This window comes from Eptesicus fuscus, chromosome 10, assembly GCF_027574615.1.
Source record: "Eptesicus fuscus isolate TK198812 chromosome 10, DD_ASM_mEF_20220401, whole genome shotgun sequence".
NCBI classification, from domain to species: Eukaryota; Metazoa; Chordata; class Mammalia; order Chiroptera; family Vespertilionidae; genus Eptesicus; species Eptesicus fuscus.
The window spans coordinates 12,602,146-12,619,329 of NC_072482.1; the positions used below are offsets into that span (position 1 = coordinate 12,602,146).

At 46.2% G+C, this 17,184-nt stretch overlaps 1 protein-coding gene across 1 annotated transcript in view; it reads left to right on the forward strand.

Annotated features, from left to right (window-relative positions):
- BICRAL (BICRA like chromatin remodeling complex associated protein) overlaps nucleotides 1–17,184 on the forward strand; it is an 81,895-nt gene that overhangs the window by 60,006 nt on the left and 4,705 nt on the right. Inside the window, exons 6-11 of the mRNA XM_054721803.1 lie at nucleotides 4,713–4,818; nucleotides 5,604–5,701; nucleotides 6,948–7,009; nucleotides 7,871–8,016; nucleotides 9,501–9,595; nucleotides 13,390–13,492. Of these exons, the coding sequence (XP_054577778.1) occupies nucleotides 4,713–4,818; nucleotides 5,604–5,701; nucleotides 6,948–7,009; nucleotides 7,871–8,016; nucleotides 9,501–9,595; nucleotides 13,390–13,492 (610 nt within the window). The remainder of the gene's footprint in view (nucleotides 1–4,712; nucleotides 4,819–5,603; nucleotides 5,702–6,947; nucleotides 7,010–7,870; nucleotides 8,017–9,500; nucleotides 9,596–13,389; nucleotides 13,493–17,184) is intronic.

Consider the following 17,184-nt stretch of genomic DNA (forward strand, 5'->3'; position numbering starts at 1 on the left):
TTGGAGATAGTGTGGCCACTTACCTGTCCTTCTCTGCTCTCTCCCACTCTTCAGCTGGACCAACATGGCCACCAGGCCAGCTTTACGTTATTACCCAGCATGTAACAGAGACTACAAGTGCAGTGGTTTCAGAACTTAGCAATGCATTCAGATCACCTGGAGAGATTTTTAAACTTCTAAAAGCCTAAGCACCACATTGGACTTCTGAATCAATCTTTGTGATCAGAACCCAGAAATTTTGTCTTTCAGAAGCGCCTCAGGTGATCTTGATGCAATCAGACTATAAACTTGCATTAAAGTTGCAAGTTTTTTATTTACCTATCCTCCCCGCCCCCCTCTAAATTCCCAGGAGAGAATCTGATTGGCCCCTCGTGGTCAGAGGATAGGGCTGTGGGTGACATGAGTAGGTGACCATGCAGGGCCTCTGCTGCTCTGTACCAGGTGCGAAAATAAAAAAGACGCCCCTCTGCTCCCCTGGCAGGCTTGGCACTTTTAGATGGACCAAAAGGTACTCCTTTCCTGGATTTTAGCTCTTCACTCCTCTGGCAGGTATCCTGTCTTTGTGTGTCCTCTAATCTGCTGGCTCTGACACAGCTGTGACAATGGGACGTTTCCCAGAGGAGAGTGTGGTTGGGCAGATCCCAAATGGTTTCTCTCATTCAGCAAATGCCTATTGTTGGATAAATATCCTCTTTCTAATTTGTTGTTTATTTGTTTTTAATTTTTACAAGAGTTTGAGTCAAACTGAGGACATATGCCAGGAGCAAGATCTCAGATGCTCCCAAAAAATGACAGCTTTGCAGCTTTTTTATGCATCTGAAATTAAGGGGGAATATAAGAAAGATTACATGAGGATGGGAAAAAGCAAGGTGGGGATTGGATTACAGGATGTTAACAAGACTGTGTGCTCTCTTGAGGGTGGTTATGGCTTATATCAAATGTGTGTTAACCTAGATGTATAAAAACAAAAATAAAAACTTAAAGCAAAGATAAACCTTTTACTAAAACTTTAAGTCTGGGGTGTGGCTACCCACCATTACCTGCCCACTTAGGAATTTATGATCAGATCACCTTGCAAGGATACTTTCCAGTACCCCTTTTTGTTCACAGTTCCCCATTTTGGTCATAAATCAGTCTAAGAATGACCAAACTTTTAGTTGGATCATCTAATTTGTAATTGGCTTCTTTCAAAGTGTACCACAGAGGTTGAAATTAACATATTAAGTATTCTGATTCATGGTATCATGATAATTCATGGGGTCTAAAAAGTTAAAATTGTACATTGATATTAGCAGAGTTCTTGGAGCCAAGTACTCAACCAAATATCCTTAAGTAGCTTCTCTATTTGTGAAGAAAATACATTCCAAGAGCAGGTCTTCCCTTAGAGTTCAGTAAAAACTACAGAATGATAAATGTTATTTCTGGAAGATTTTCATCTGTGGGCATAGGAATAGGAGAAAGTTGATGGCTCCTGGGGAGAGGAGAGCTGGACTGGGAGGAGGGACAGGCCCTGTGACTTCTGCTGCAGTGGAATTCATTCACTCTTTTTTTCCCCAGTTATAAGATAAAGTTTATTTAGAAAGTCACAAAGAGATCAATCGAAGGACTTGTATGCAAGCATATAAGCATAACCAAATGGACACAAAACTCTGGGGGATGAGGGCATTTATGGGAATGGGGGGGGGGGCAATGGTAAGATATGTACACATATAATACCTTAATAAAAAAATGGGGGGAAAAAAGAAAGTCACAGACATGGAAAAGGTGAGCCAGCAGGGCTGTGTGGGCTCAGGAAATAAGTTACAGAGGCACAAGAAGGACCTTTGGAGCTGTGAGGTGCCTGGGGGGAAGATGAGGGAAAGGGAAGGTACAGGCACACTCCAGAGGGAGTGGGCCTCATTCACTCTTTTTGTTTTTTTTTTATTTTTATGAGTGTTTGTTTGTTTGTTTTTAATATATTTTCATTGATTTCAGAGAGAGATGAGAGGGAGAGAGAGAGAGAGAAACATCAATGATGAGAATCATTGATCAGCTGCCTCCTGCACGCCCCCTACTAGGGGTTGAGCCCGCAACCAGGGCATGCGCCCTGATCTGGAATTGAACCGTGACCTCCTGGTTTATAGGTTAATGCTCAAGCATCGAGTCACACGGGCTGAGCATGGATAAGAGTTTTTATAAGAGTTTATTTGAGCCAATCTGATGGCATATGCCGAGAGCAAGATCTCGAATGCTCCTCGCTCATTTTCATTTAACAGCTGTTTTCTGTGTGCTCACTGTGGTGCAGGCCGGTTCTGGTGCTGGGACACAGCAGTGAACCAGACAGCAAAAGTCCTGCCCTGGGAATGAGTGGACTGGGAGCAGCCAGTGCACTTCTGGAGACAGAGCGGATCTTTCCAAACATGCAGACCTGGTGAATCAGGGACTCCAGTGCAGGGGCCAGACCAAGTTCCACCTGGCCTACCCACCCACCCCCCAACCTCCCCCACCCCCCACAGCGTAGCAATTAGATTGACTGTCCTAGTCCCAAGGGAAGGGATGCAGCGAGGAGCACGGGCAGCAGAGGCTGAGAACTCACAGGTGCCGATGCTCAGCACCCACAGGGCCCACAGGGGGCTGTACACACTGGCCCAAACGCGCGGAGAGGAGACGTGCCCTCTGCAGATCCAGCCATGTTTTCAGACACGACCGTGTTCTATACCCTCAAATGATGGCAAATTTTCCAGTGTTGACATTAGATTAGATTGTTTTTGCTTTTGCTTTTTACTCTTCTGTATTGTGAAATAGAACACATTTAGAAAAAAATGCATAAAACATAAATGTACAGTTAAATAATTATAGAGCAAATACCCATCCATTTAACCGCTCAAGAAATAAAATATCACCACAACCCCCAGAAACACCCTCTTCCATGTGCCTCTCCAATTTCAACCCCTCTCCTGACTTTTATGGAGATCTCTTCCTTGCCTTTTTTTCCCCCCTTGCTTTTCTTTATAGTTTTACTACTTAATGTATGCATGGATTTTGTTTTATTGATCTGTTTAGTAGCTAAGAGTCATTCCAGGTCATGTCCGATAACTAAGATGGAGAGCATTTTCCCAAAACAAAAGGTGTGTGCTCTGAAGCAGTCAGGACGGTGTCCTTCTGTGTCATGTGAACGGTGAACGAGGCGTATTGCACGAAATTCCAAACATTGTGTCCTGGCCACACTGCCGTCCCTGTAAATTCTGGTTTCTCTATTTCCTGTTGATCTCGTTATCCCTAATGCATAGCCTTGCCCTGTCAAATTGCATTACCCCAGCTTTCATCTGTTTTGTTTCTTCTTGGGAGTGGCCTGAGTGGTCCCCCTGGAGCCATCTGTGAGGAAGGCCTGCACGCGTCGCTAGTCCCGGCCTCCCTCCGCCCGGTGTCCTCTGGGGAAGAGGTTCCCTGCAGTGGGAGAGTGTGGAGTTACATTCTGGGGCAAATACATGAAAACTGGAGAATTCTCCCCTCAGGGTTTTCATACTCAGAACTTATTGTCTGTCTACCTGGAGTGGTGTAAGATCTGGCCTGCCCTGCTAAAGGCAGGATGAACAAGGGGACCGTTTCTGACTTTGTAAGGACCAGAACTAACATGAGTTTCGTTGGTCAGGCGTTGCCAGGGTCACAGTTTAAGGTGCCTGTGGAGATGGTTAGACTGAACCCTAAATCCACTATACAAAATAGAAAACTGAAGAAAAAACTCTGAAAACCTAAGGCATGATGAAGTAGTACAGCATAACATAGAGGATTAAAAATGGAAAGTAATTTAAATGCCCTTTATTGTCTTACCTTAAATGCTTTATAGAGGTAACAGCTGTTTTTAGTGAAAAAGAACTTGAAAGTCCTTAAACATCATTCAGCCCTAGCTGCTTTGGCTCAGTGGATAGAGCGTCGGCCTGCAGACTGAAGGGTCCCGGGTTCGATTCTAGTCAAGGGCACATGCCCAGGTTGCGGGCTCCATCCCCAGTAGGGGGCATACAGGAGGAGCTGATCAATGATTCTCTCGCATCATTGATGTTTCTATCTCTCTCTTCCTCTCTAAAATCAATAAAAATATATATTTTTAAAAATAACAATAAATAATAAGTTTTTTTTAAAAAATCATCCAAGCACACAACAGTTTAAATATCAGATTAATGTTTCTAATAATATTTGCTTAGGCCAATATTCGATTGAGTTTACATTTCCCAGTTACATGCCACCTGATGTTGACATGAGGCAAACTAGAGACAGACCGGACAGCAGGTGAAATGTCCTCTAGACCCTCTGCACAGAAGAAAGCGAGTGTTGGCAGTACATCTGGGGTTAGCACATGGGCCCTGACCAGGTGCTCGGAGCCAGTGCAGACACCACGTCAGGACTGACCGTCGGGGTCATAATCCTTGCAGGTGGCATATAAAACTGCCGGGGATGGAACCAGTTCCGGCTCAGCTTGTGTCTGAGCTCCACAAGCGTGGCTCCCTGAGCAGAGGGCGGTCTGTGTCAGCCCGGCTCCCGGCTAACACGTCTAAAAGGCCATTGTGCCTACAGGTTTAAGGTCCTCCTCATTCTCCAGTGTGTAGGAGAGCGTGTTAGGACTTCTGTTTGGGTTTGTAAGCTAAGCTGAAGGTAACGCCAGGTAGGCATTAAGTAATCTATTAAAGCTTTTCCTCATGAAATTAATGTTTCCATCTTGGTAATGTTTTTGACAGGCTCAGAAGAAATGTTTGAATCAGACTTGCCCCATTTCTGCTTCCAAGACCCCCGATGGCCTGAGGCAAGCACAGATTCCTGGCCTCCTGAGCACCGCACTGCCAGGTCAGGAGCCTTCGTCGCAAGCTCCCCTTAGCTGGTCCCTGTCTCCCGACCCCCAAGGACACTTCTCGCATCCCTCCTGCATGCAGTCTTTCTGCCTCGCTTGCACCTCTACTCTGATCATTCCTTCCTTCTATATCCTTTTCACGTTGCACCTGTAGCATCATTTTATATATCACTAAGCAAGAAAAAAGCGCTTCTAATTAAATTATGTGGAAAAATGTGCTGCTTAGAAACAACACAGTCTAGTATTCTATGGCACAGGTGGCTTTGTAATTACCCTTGTGCTGCTTCCTGTATGAAGATTTAGAATCCCACTGAGACTAAACATATTGTGCCAGTGTCTCCGCTTTTTCTAAAGCTTCAAACACCTGCATTGCTCAGTAAGTACCAGGAAGACAAAAGCAGGAGCGCTCCCAGTCAGTCCCCTACGTGGGCCTCCCTTTCCTTCAGTTGGGAGTGTTTTGGTAATGCTGACAGATGACTAGCTTGAGGCCAATCCTCAGACCATAGGTAATTTGAAACTGTAGCATTGACAGCTTTTATTTATTTACATATGTATTTATTTCTACTTACTATCTAACGGGGCTTCACTAATCCCCGCCTCTGCCTCCAGAGGTTTTGTCGATAAATGTACTTCTGCTCCCCTTCCTCACATCAAGCATCCGTGATAAAGAAGCCCTTTCGGAATGTTCCGTAACCTGTGCACACTGTGTCCAGGGTCGTACGACGGGCCTGCTTTACTGTTTCTGTTGAACATTGTCTGTCTTGTGTGTTAATTCTAATAGGGCAGGATTCTGGAAGCAAAGTTATATCCGCGTCCTTAGGAACCGCACAACCTCAGCAGGAAAAAGTAGGATCATCTCCGGGCCAGCCAGCTGTGCAGGTAGAACACAGTTTATGTCGCTTCTTTAACATTCAGTGTAATTGAAAGAAAATGTGTTGTCACCTGCTTGTTACTGCTGCCGGCACTGTCCACAGTCGGCCCGTTGCCTGTCTGACCACAGACGTGCTCACTGAAGACCTGCCCCGCGGTCCAGGCCTTGCTGTGTTGGTGTTTATGGGATGAATGTGTCTGTTCTGTTTCTCACATGTTTACGGTGCTATCACCTTTTCACTAATTAATAATATACCAGCAGCCAACACAGACTAGGCACTCACAATATGTAGTTTACTATTGAACTAGAGGCCCAGCGCACGAAATCGTGCAGGTAGGGTCCCTAGGCCTCGCCTGCGATCAGGCCCATCTTCTGCCTGCTCACCAGTCCCCGGTCCCGCCCCGCCGCCCCCACCAGCCAGCCGGTTCCCCTTGCTGGTCCCCCACCTCATAGTGACTGGTCGAGTGGTCGTCCCGGTCGTTACACTTATAGTTGCTGGCCTTTTATTACATAGGATGATATCACTTACTATCATATCTAAGTGGGTTATTCCTCTTAGTTATACTGAGATTTTTTTTTTCTGCAGTAACAACCAGGAATGTATGAAGTAGTCCCTGTGGTCTTTTAACTCAACCACTGATCTGAAAAGGAAGGGAAAAGTTGTTTTCAGCTTACTAAGGCCTTCGTTTCTTCTCCATCAAACCTAGCAGTCCGTGATAGTTTAGTGAAACCTGTTGTAGTCCGGGCCTGCCTGGCCCCCTCAGGGAAGGATCTGGTTCATTCTCAGGTTCTGACGTAGGTGTATTTGCTTCCTTAACATTATAGAAACGCCTAGTAGATTACACTCCTAACTATGAAGCAGGAGCTCAAAGTGTTTGCTCCCTTATTTACCACTGAGAAGATGAATTCAGTAATGTCTACTGAATTTTCGGATGTTCATGGAGTTGGTACCCACAAATATACTTCCTCAAAAATACAAGGATGCACTCGCAGAGGGAGGTGGGGATTCGGGCGTTAAGGTCCAGGCTGAGTCCTCCCAGGAGCTATAGCACAGCTTTCGTGATCGCGACACAGTGCGACTCCGCCACACGCGTCTACGGGCTTGCTGGTTTTATTCCTTAGCAGAGCAATTCTACATCCTTAGAATATGCTCTCGATAGCGAGTTGAAGCACTCAAAACGTAGTGATCTTTATGTGTAACTGCATCCTGCTTGTTTTCAAGAAAAGGGAATGAAAGTTGTGTTTTGTCCGTAGGTGGATGGTCATTCGGGAGGACAGAAGAGGCCTGCCACAAAACAGCTGACTAAAGGGGCTTTGTGAGTGACCTTGGCTACAACTCACTTTAACATTCCTCTAGGCTCCTAGCCTTCAGTACATACACCACAGAAGTCAGGTTACAATCATGCAGACAGTATTTTTAAAAAGATACTTTGAAAATCCATTCCTATAAGTTGTTTCCATTAGGACCTATAAATATCTCATACTACTGTCTGCTTTTTTGTTCTTTTTTAAAATATATATATATTTTTTATTGATTTCAAAGAGGAAGGGAGAGAGAGAGAGAGAGAAACATCAATGATTCAGGAGAATCATTGATCAGCTGCCTCCTGCACACCTCCTACTGGGGGTTGAGCCTGCAACCCAGGCATGTGCCCTTGACTGGAATCAAACCCGGGACCCTTCAGTCCACAGGCCAACACTCTATCCACTGAGCCAAACTGGCTAGCGTTGCTTTTTTATTCTTAAGGGGAAGAACTGCCTTTGCCGTCTTAGCATACCACGTGCCCTGTGGCTGGCAGGCGTCTCTGAGGGGAGCTTGGTTTGATAAACTCCTATGTTCCGAACAGAAATGTTCGCAGAAGCGTAGTTGGCCAGTGCTCAGGCGTTGCCGGGTCTGTGTGAGCCCTACACGTGCGTGGTTGGTAGGAACACTGAGCTTCTGAGGTCAGGGCCAGAGTTTGCCTTCCCTGTGGGGTGGTTAGACCAAACTCTGAACCACCCTGGTGTACAAAGTATGAAACTGAAGGAAAACCAGAAGTGCTATACTTTGAACAATAACATTCCTGTATGTCTTACTCTCTTTGCATGCAAAGGATCCCGTTTCTTCTTTCTGAGGGAGAGGGGGGGTTTGGTTTCTTCCCGTGACTCTGCATCGACATGCAGTTTCTCTCTTACAGCATCCTCCAGCAGCTGCAGAGGGACCAAGCCCACGCCGTGACACCCGATAAAAGTCAGTTCCGGTCTCTCAGTGACGCGGTGCAGAGGCTGCTCTCCTACCACGTGTGCCAGGGCTCCATGCCCACCGAGGAGGACCTGAGGAAAGGTAACCCACTGTGACCCCTCAGCGCCCTCTGTGGATGCCCCACAGAAGGGCCAGAGCCCTGAGCCCCCAGATGGTAGCCAAGCTATTTTTCTTAATCAGTTTATTTACTCTGTTTCCCAGTCTGTGTTTAGGGTCGTGGCTTATTCTTCTCAGTATTCTGGGAAGGGATACCCAAGTGCCAGGGTCTTTTATGGACACATCTTGGGGGCAGTGAAGGCACAGCATTGTCTGGGCTGCTGGCTGCAGACGGGACGGCTCTGCCCAGGGCCTCAGGCGGAGTCCTCCTGTTTAGGCGAGTACACACTCTTAGCTCCTACTGCCAGTTCTATGAGTTGCATCGATCCTTCAGCCCCAAACATTCTTACAGGTTCCAAAGTGAGTCCAGGGCATTGCTGTATGTCAAGAAACTGGCAAAAAGGGGTTAAGGATAAGTTCCTTATCCCAACCCAGCACTCAGCCCGGTCTCATTCCTGACCCTCTGCCTCTCCCAGCTGTGCAGCTTACCTAGTTCTACCCTCCCTCCCACCACCATTCCCAGGCTCGACTCCGGAGTTCCCCCACTGCTTGCATCCTTCTTCAGCTGCCAGTCTCACTCCCACAGGAAAGGTGAACCGGCCGTAACCCCACAGGCCACTGTGACACCAGGGGCTCTGAGCTGAGTGTCGTGGTCTCGGTCAGCCCGCTGTGAGCTTCCTGGGGAGGCCCAGATCCAGCATTGAGCAGGGCGTGAAGACTCTAAGAGTGAGGTAGAAACGTGAGACCTTGGAGACCAACAGACAAGGACAGAGCCACAGCACCATGGCCTGCAAGGGACCATGAGCTAGTTTGTGTCTGTAGATAACACAGTCTGCCCAGTCCAGACAGGAGGACTTCATTGTTCCAGCTGTTTCCCTTTTTATACGATTGGCAGGGAGGGAGGCATGATATTTGTTGCTGGTCTGTGCGATATGGTTTTCTTTAATAGGTGATGTTAAAAATACTATGTTTTTGGATTCTTTTTTTTTTTAAATCCTCACCTGAGGATATTTTTCCAAAGAGAGTGGAAGAGAAAGGGAAAGACAGAGAGAATTATTGATGTCAGAGAAGCACATCGATTGGCTGCCTCCTGCACATGCCCTGACCTGGGCCCAGGCTGGGAGGAGCCTGCAACCGAGGTACATGCCCTTGACCGGAATCGAACCTGGGACCTTTTGGTCCGCAGGCCGACTCTCTCTCTACTGAGCCAAACTGACTAGGGCTGTTTTTGGATTCTTAAAGTTAATAGAAGCTAGTATTGAACTCAGTTTCCACAATCACATTCCGGTGTAGCGTGAGGGAAGGCAGCGCAGAAGCCCGACGCTCAATCATGGAAAAGCTGCCCTGAAAAGAGGAAATGCCACAGACAGGACCTGTGTGGACAGTGGAAGAGAATGCATTTCAGTCCTGAGAAGTGGAAGGCCTGTGGGTGATTGGCACTCTCTTACTATTTCTCTCTCTTCTTACAGTCGACAATGAATTCGAAACAGTTGCCACTCAGCTCCTAAAAAGGACCCAAGCGATGCTTAACAAGTACAGATGCCTGCTTCTGGAGGACGCCATGGTAAACGCTGCTGCCGAGCACATTTGGTTCTTAAATCCGCAGTCACAGCTACTGATTCAGAGAGAAAAGCGTCGGGAATCACATTCCCCAGCATAGTTTAAAAGGCACCGATATTTGAGTTTGCAGAAAACCTTACACTTGACTGTTACCACTACCACAGCAGGTGCTATCTATTGTGCGGTGCGGTACGTGGCTGTTCACCGTCGGTGCTGCTGTGATTGTTCCAAATGAGGAACCTAGGCTCTGGTCAAGTAATTGGCCCAGGAGCATAGCTAGTGAGTCTGTAGGGCAATTCGCAGAGCCAGGATGCAGCCAGCCCCCGGACGCCCGGTCCACACTGTGATGCTGTGTACTGCCCCTCCTCAGCCCAGAGGGGGCAGGCAGGGGGGCACCGCCAGTGAAGGTTCACAGCAGCATCCGGACAGACTAGGTGATGACAGGTGTTACAATTAGTTTTGTCTTGTTTTTGATTATTAGCCTGCCATAAAATTCACGCTTAATTTTAAAATGTACAACCTGATGGTTTTTAGCATATTCACAAGATTGTGCAACCATCGCCACCGTCTAATTCCAGAACATTCCATCACCTCAAACAGGAGCTAGCATTGCTTTTAAAGCACCAGTTAATCAGAGAAAGGAGTAAGATCTCAGGGAATGGTGGGAAGACCAATCCTAGTCTGAGATTTTAGAAGCAATTCTAAAAACATATGGGCGTTAACCTATAAATTGGTCTCTTTCAGTGGTTTTCAGTTTGAGATCAACTTTGGAAATGTTCTGTGGAGAATTAATTGAACTACATTATACATGTACACAATATTGTGTACCGTATTTTCTGGCGTATAAGACGACTGGGCATATAGAAGATTTTCCTGGGTTATAAAGTCGTCTTATACGCCGGAAAATACAGTAAATATGTAGATGTTTGTGCTTTTAGATACATACATACATACATACATACATACACACACACTAGAGGCCTGGTACATGAAATTTGTGCACGGGGGGTGGGGAGGAGTCCCTCAGCCCAGCCTGTGTCCTCTCGTAGTCTGGGACCCCTCGCTCCTTACCGCCTTCCTGCTCACTGCTGCTTACCGCTCAGCTCACTGCTCCTTAGCACTACGGTGGAGGCAGGAGAGGCTCCCGGCACCACTGCTGCACTCGCCAGCCATGAGCCTGGCTTCTGGCTGAGCAGCGCTCCCTCTTTGGGAGCGCACTGACCACCAGGGGGCAGGTCCTGCATTGAGCATCTGCCCCCTGGTGGTCAGTGAACATCATAGCGACCAGTCGTTCTGGTCGTTCTGCCATAACAGTTGCTTAGGCTTGTGTGTGTGTGTGTGTATGTGTGTGTGTGTGCGCATTTCTAATATATTTTTACTTAAAAGTATGCCTCCAAAATCTGAAATAGTTTTTCTTTTTGTTGTTGCTGTTGTTAATCCTCACCTAAGGATATTTTTCCATTGATTTTTAGAGAGTGGGAGAGACAGAGAGAAACATTGATGTGAGAGAAATGCATCAATTGGTTGCCTCCTGCACACACCCTGACCTGGGCCCAGGCCAGGGCAGAGCCTGCAACTGAGGTACATGCCTTGATTGGAATTGAACCCAGGACCACTTTGGTCCACAGGCCAGTGCTCTATCCACTGAGCCAAACCGGCTAGGGCTGAAATAGTTGTTCTTATATTGATAACCATTTCTAAAACAATTGTGAGATGTCAAAAAGACTATCATTTTTGAGGAAAGGACCACTTGTTTGGTCAAATTGTATCTGCCATGAGTTTTCATGTTAAATAAGACCCAGAAATGTAACTTAAGATTTGATTCTGTATGGCACAAACTAGTTTTAAGGAAAGACATAATAAAAAACATGAATTTAAGCATAGCAGAATGTAAAGTAAAAGGTCATTCTAATGAAAAGATTTCCAACATGTTAGCAGAAGGGGAAATAAGAAAGGTACAAAACAGTATGTATTGTTGCTACCATTTGTGTGCAAAATCCTACCTAATAATAGACAAATATGCAAATTGACCATACCTCCGCTACACCCAAGCCATGCCCACCAGCCCAAGCCATGCCCACCAGCCAATCAGGGCAAGTATGCAAATAAACTGAACCAAGATGGCTACAGCCACCGAGAGCAAGGTTTCCCAGGCAACAGAGGGAAACAAGCTTTCCGCCTGCCCTTGACAGGCCTAAGCCTCCACTCAAACTACAAAGTTTCAATTATAGAAGGTAAACAAATTCAAACAGAATGGCAGCAGCCATGGAGCTGGAGAGACCAGGCCAGGGTTGCCCGTGGTAACGGAGAAAGCAAAGCTTTCCGCACACCCTGGCCGGGCTCAGGCCTCTGCTTAAGGCTAAAAAGTTTCAATTATAGAAGGTGAATTAACTCAAACAGAAATGGCTGCCGGTGGAGCATGCAGGAGGCTTGGCTCCGCTCCAGGCTACAAAGTTTCAATTGTAGAAGGTAAATAAATTCCAGATACCAGTGCCTCCACTTGGGTCGCCAGGGGGCGTGGCTGGCCTGCAAACCACCACAGGCCCCTTGCTCAGGCTTCCCCATTCCCCAAGGGAACCCCCACCCTTATCTGGGACACCCTTCAGGGCAAACCAGCTGGCCCCCACTCCTGCACCAGGCCTCTATCCTATCTAATAAAAGAGTAATATGCAGATTGACCACCACTCCAACACACAATATGTCTGCCCCCATGTGGTCAAAGATCCTGCCCCCATGTGGACACAAGATGGCCACCACAAGATGGCCAGCAGAGGAGGGCAGTTGGGAGGCACCTGGCCTGCAAGGGAGGGAAGTTGGAGGCGATCAACCCTGCAGGGGAGGGCAGTTAGGGGTGACCGGGCTGGCAGAGGAGGGAAGTTGGGGGAAAACAGGCTGGCAGGGGAGCAATTAGGCATCAATCAGGCTGGCAGGGGAGCAATTAGGCATCAATCAGGCTGGCAGCGGAGTGGTTAGGGGGTGATCAGGCTGGCAGTGTAGATTACCTTTCCCCAAAAAAATACAATTTTATTTATTCATTTTTTATTTTATTTTCAAACTTGTATGACTTTATTAATTGGTGTCTCCCCAATTCAATGAGAGAGAGAAACAGAGATAAAAAGATAAGATGATCCATCCATCATTGTCCCAGAAGTACTCACCTCATTTAGATAAAAATACAATTTTTAAAAAATGCATCCTAGCCTGGCCAGTGTTGCTCAGTGGTTGAGCATTGACCTATGAACCAGAAGTCACGGTTCGATTCACAGTCAGGGCTCTTGCCCAGGTTGTGGCTCAATTCCCAGTGTGGGGCATCCAGGAGGCAGTCGATCAATGATTATATCTCATCATTGAAGTTTCTCTCTCTCCCTCTCTCTTCCTCGCTGAAATCAATTAAAAAATAAAAACAAAAACTTTTTTAATATATATTTTTATTGATTTCAGAGAGGAAGGAAGAGGGTGAGAGAGATAGAAACATCACTGATGAGAGAGAATCATTGATTGGCTGCCTTTTGCACGCCCCCCATTGGGGATTGAGCCCGTAACCCGGGCATGTGCCCTTGACCAGAATTGAAACCAGGACCCCTCAGTCCACAGGCCTACGCTCTATCCACCAAGCCAAACCGGCCAGAGCCAAAAACTTTTTTAAAAAATGCATCCTATGTAGCAAGGAAAATTTGACTGAATGGGACACCTGGAACTTAGACATTAAACTCTCATTTCTGACTGCTTCAGTTGTCCCAACGATGCAAGGAGATGTTTGCGCTTGTTAAAGGGATGACTGGACTCTCTCCTTTTCAGCGGATTAATCCCTCGGCTGAGATGGTGATGATCGACAGAATGTTCAACCAGGAGGAGAGAGCGTCTCTGTCCCGGGACAAGCGGCTGGCACTTGTGGACCCTGGTAAGTCACGTGGGGTTGAAGGTGGAAGAGCCTCCCACTATGGCTCGGGGGCCGGGGGCCTGTGGGGACTAGGTCTGAACCCACCTTTGGTATGGAACCTGAAGGCAGAACATGAATTCTGGGGAGAACAAGCCAGGAGTTGAGAGCAGGATATGAATAATTGAGAAGGTCTCTATTCTGCAAGATGGAATTTTACATTCAGTTAAGTGATTATTTTTCCCCATTGTGAACTTAAACTTCTCAGATGTTCTCTAATTTTTGAGAACTAAATTAAACCAGAAGCCTTCCAAGAAGCAGTTAAAACTCAGTAAATTACTGGGTTATCTCACTATGTACATGGTACTATTAGGGGAAAAGTCAGTAAAACACAGTCTCTGTCCACAGTTAGGAAATTGCAATGCTCCATTTATTTAAGTACTTTTCTCTTCCCCCACCAGTTTCCTGCTAAGTGTATGCATGTTAGATTTGACCTACATTCTGCCTATATTTTTAAAAATTATTTTTTTATTGAATTCAGAGAGGAAGGGAGAGGGGGAGAGAGATAGAAACATCAATGATGAGAGAGAATCATTGATAGGCTGCTTCTTGAATGCCCCACACTGGGGATCGAGCCCGCAACTTGGGCATGTGTCCTGACTGGGAATCAAACCATGACCTCCTGGTTCATAGGTCAGTGCTCAACCACTGAGCCACGCCAGCCAGGCACATTCTGCCTATTAAAAATGAATTCTCTTTACTTTTTTCTAGCGTCTAATGTTGTTTAAATCAAATAACATTACAGCAATTCATGGCATGGGTTTTGCCCATACTTTCACCTTCCTATAAGAGAAATGTTTTTATTCTCCAAGTTTTCTTCTACTGCTGTTCTGGTTTCCATGTACATGCATCATTTACATATAGTTATAATCATGTGTCATATGCTAGATATAATTTTATTATTCTAACTTTCTTCCATTTAACCAGCTGAGGTGTTTTTTTTAATATATTTTTATTGCTATCGGAGAGGGAGAGGGAGAGAGAGATAGATAGAAAGAAAGAAAGAAAGAAAGAAAGAAAGAAAGAAAGAAAGAAAGAAAGAAAGAAATATCAATGATGAGAATCACTGATTGGCTGCCTCCTGCACGCTCTACACTGGGGATCAAGCCCACAACCTGGACATGTACCCTGATGGGGAATTGAGACCTCCTAGTTCATAGGTCTGCTCAACCACTGAGCCACACCGGCCAAGCCAAACCAGTGAAGTTTTTATCATGTTGCTCAGGTCTTTCAAAATAATATTTAATAAATGTTAATATGTTCATTTGAAACTTAGCTAATCCATTCTCCTATATTGGACTATTACAGTAAGTTCTCAATGTCATCTACAGTTTCTTAGAAACTGCAGTTTCATGCAAAACAACTCTAAAGAAACCAATTTTACCATAGGCTAATTGAGATAAACAAGAGTTATGTTCCTACGGCATATTTCTGGTCACAGAAACATCAACAAACTTCTAAATAAAGATCCAAAACATTTATAATATTAAACACTGAAATAAATGTGAACACATACATTTAAGAAAGATTAATAAAAACATGCCCTAGCTAGTTTTGCTCAGTGGATAGAGCATCAGCCTGCAGACTGAAGGGTCCCAGGTTGAATTCTGGTCAAGTGCACAGTCCAGGGTTGTGGACTTGATCCCCAGGTGGGGGCAGGCAGGAGGCCTCGGGTCTCAGGGTTCTCTCCTGCGAGTTTTCCGTTGATTATTCAGGAAGTTTTTCTGTATTTTAGTTGTAATTCCAGTTTGTTCCTGGGAGCATGTCCATGCAGCATCCACTTACTCTGCCGCCATTTTTAATCCTCGAGATATGGATTCTATATTTTATGAGGTTACGAGGCATTGGGGGGCGGGGGAGGGTAAAGGTATCAGTTACCCACAACTGTATCTGCCCTAAGGGACTACAGCGGGTCCGGGCCGCAGCTCGGTCCCGCCTCCACCTGCTCGGGCCTGACCGGGCCTGGTCTTTGTGGCTCGGTCTCAGGGGCTGCACTGTGGGCACCGCGCTGACAGGACACCTGCCTCAGCGCCCATCAAATCTCACCCCAGAGACGCTTCTGCAACCTCAGAGGCAGCCTGGCGTCAGCTCACAGGGGACGCCAGTCACCCACGGGCTCATAGTTAGAATTTTCCTAAGAAGCTACTGTCCATGTTCACACTGGGTTTTGGTCATGCCTATTTCGATTTTTCTGTTACACAAGTCTCTGCGCCACAAATGCCTGTCATCGGCTGCTGCCTGCCTGACACCAACACCTCCCACGCACACCGTTCTCCAGGGAGCAGGCAAAGCTGGTGCTTGGCACAGCAGTCCTATATTACCTTCAAATTATGTTTCTTTCCATCCTCATCACATTGGTTTTTCCATTAGTAAGATGGCAGATTTTTTGTTTGTTTTGTTAATTCTCACCTGAGGATATTTTTCCATTTACTTTTTTAGAGAGAGTGGAATGGAGGGGGAGAGACAGACAAAAACATCGAGGTGAGAGAGACACATAGATTGGTTGTCTCCCGAACACCCCAACCAGGGCAGGGAATTGAACCCATGACTCTTCAGTCTGCAGGCTTATGCTCTATCCACTGAGCCAAACCAGCTAGGGCAGTAAGATGGCAATTTCGTCACAGCATTTGAAAATACTAGTAAAATCATATAATGCCGGTGCTGGACCAGTGATAGCTTGTGCTAACCAGTTTTAACTAGAATGTATAAACACCAATAAAAGGATAATATAAAAGGCTGCATGGGAAAAAAAAAAGATTACTGAAAACAATAAGATAATTCTTTTGGACAGGACGCCCTTCCATGGCAGGACACATCACACCCTCCCACACCACTCAGCCTGGGACAATGTAGATACTCAGATCAGCTCCCTGCACGCCTTTGGGGTTTGGGAGGAAACCCACAGAGATGTGGGCAGACAGTTCAAACTCCACACAGACTAACCCCCACAGGGACTCGGGCTTGTGGCTTTCTTTTCTCATCAAGGATATAAAACAACATGAACAAAACAGCATCATCTGAGGACTGCTGTATTTTCCTCTGGCTTACTTCCATCCGACTGATGTCTTTCTGATACTTAAAGATTAGGTTCTGCCTGGTGTTTGACATGGCTCAAGAAATTTCCAAAGAGAATACATAACCCTTACACTCAGTGTAAAGGGAGAGGCCAGAAGAATTGCTGTGTGATTAGGCGAATCCTCAAATCTTTCCAAAAGGAAGAGAATGATGTCGGCAGATTCCTGACCTTTTCCCTAGACCCTGAACTCTGCTGCTCTTGGTGCATTGGGTTTGGAGAAACCCTCCTACTTGGTCTCGGCCCCAGTGCCTGAGTGTGACTGGGCAGGAACTGCTTCCTTCCCTCCACATTCGCAGCCAGTATTTTGATGAATGGAATCAGCTTTTTTTTTTGAAGTCTTTTTATTTTATTTTATTGATTTCAGAGAGAAAGGGAGAGGGAGCGAGAGATAGAAACATCAAGGATGAGAGAATCGCCGAAACCAGTTCGGCTCAGTGGATAGAGCGTCGGCCTGCGGACTCAGGGGTCCCAGGTTCGATTCCGGTCAAGGGCATGTACCTTGGTTGCGGGCACATCCCCAGTAGGGGAGTGTGCAGGAGGCAGCTGATCGATGTTTCTCTCTCATCGATGTTTCTAACTC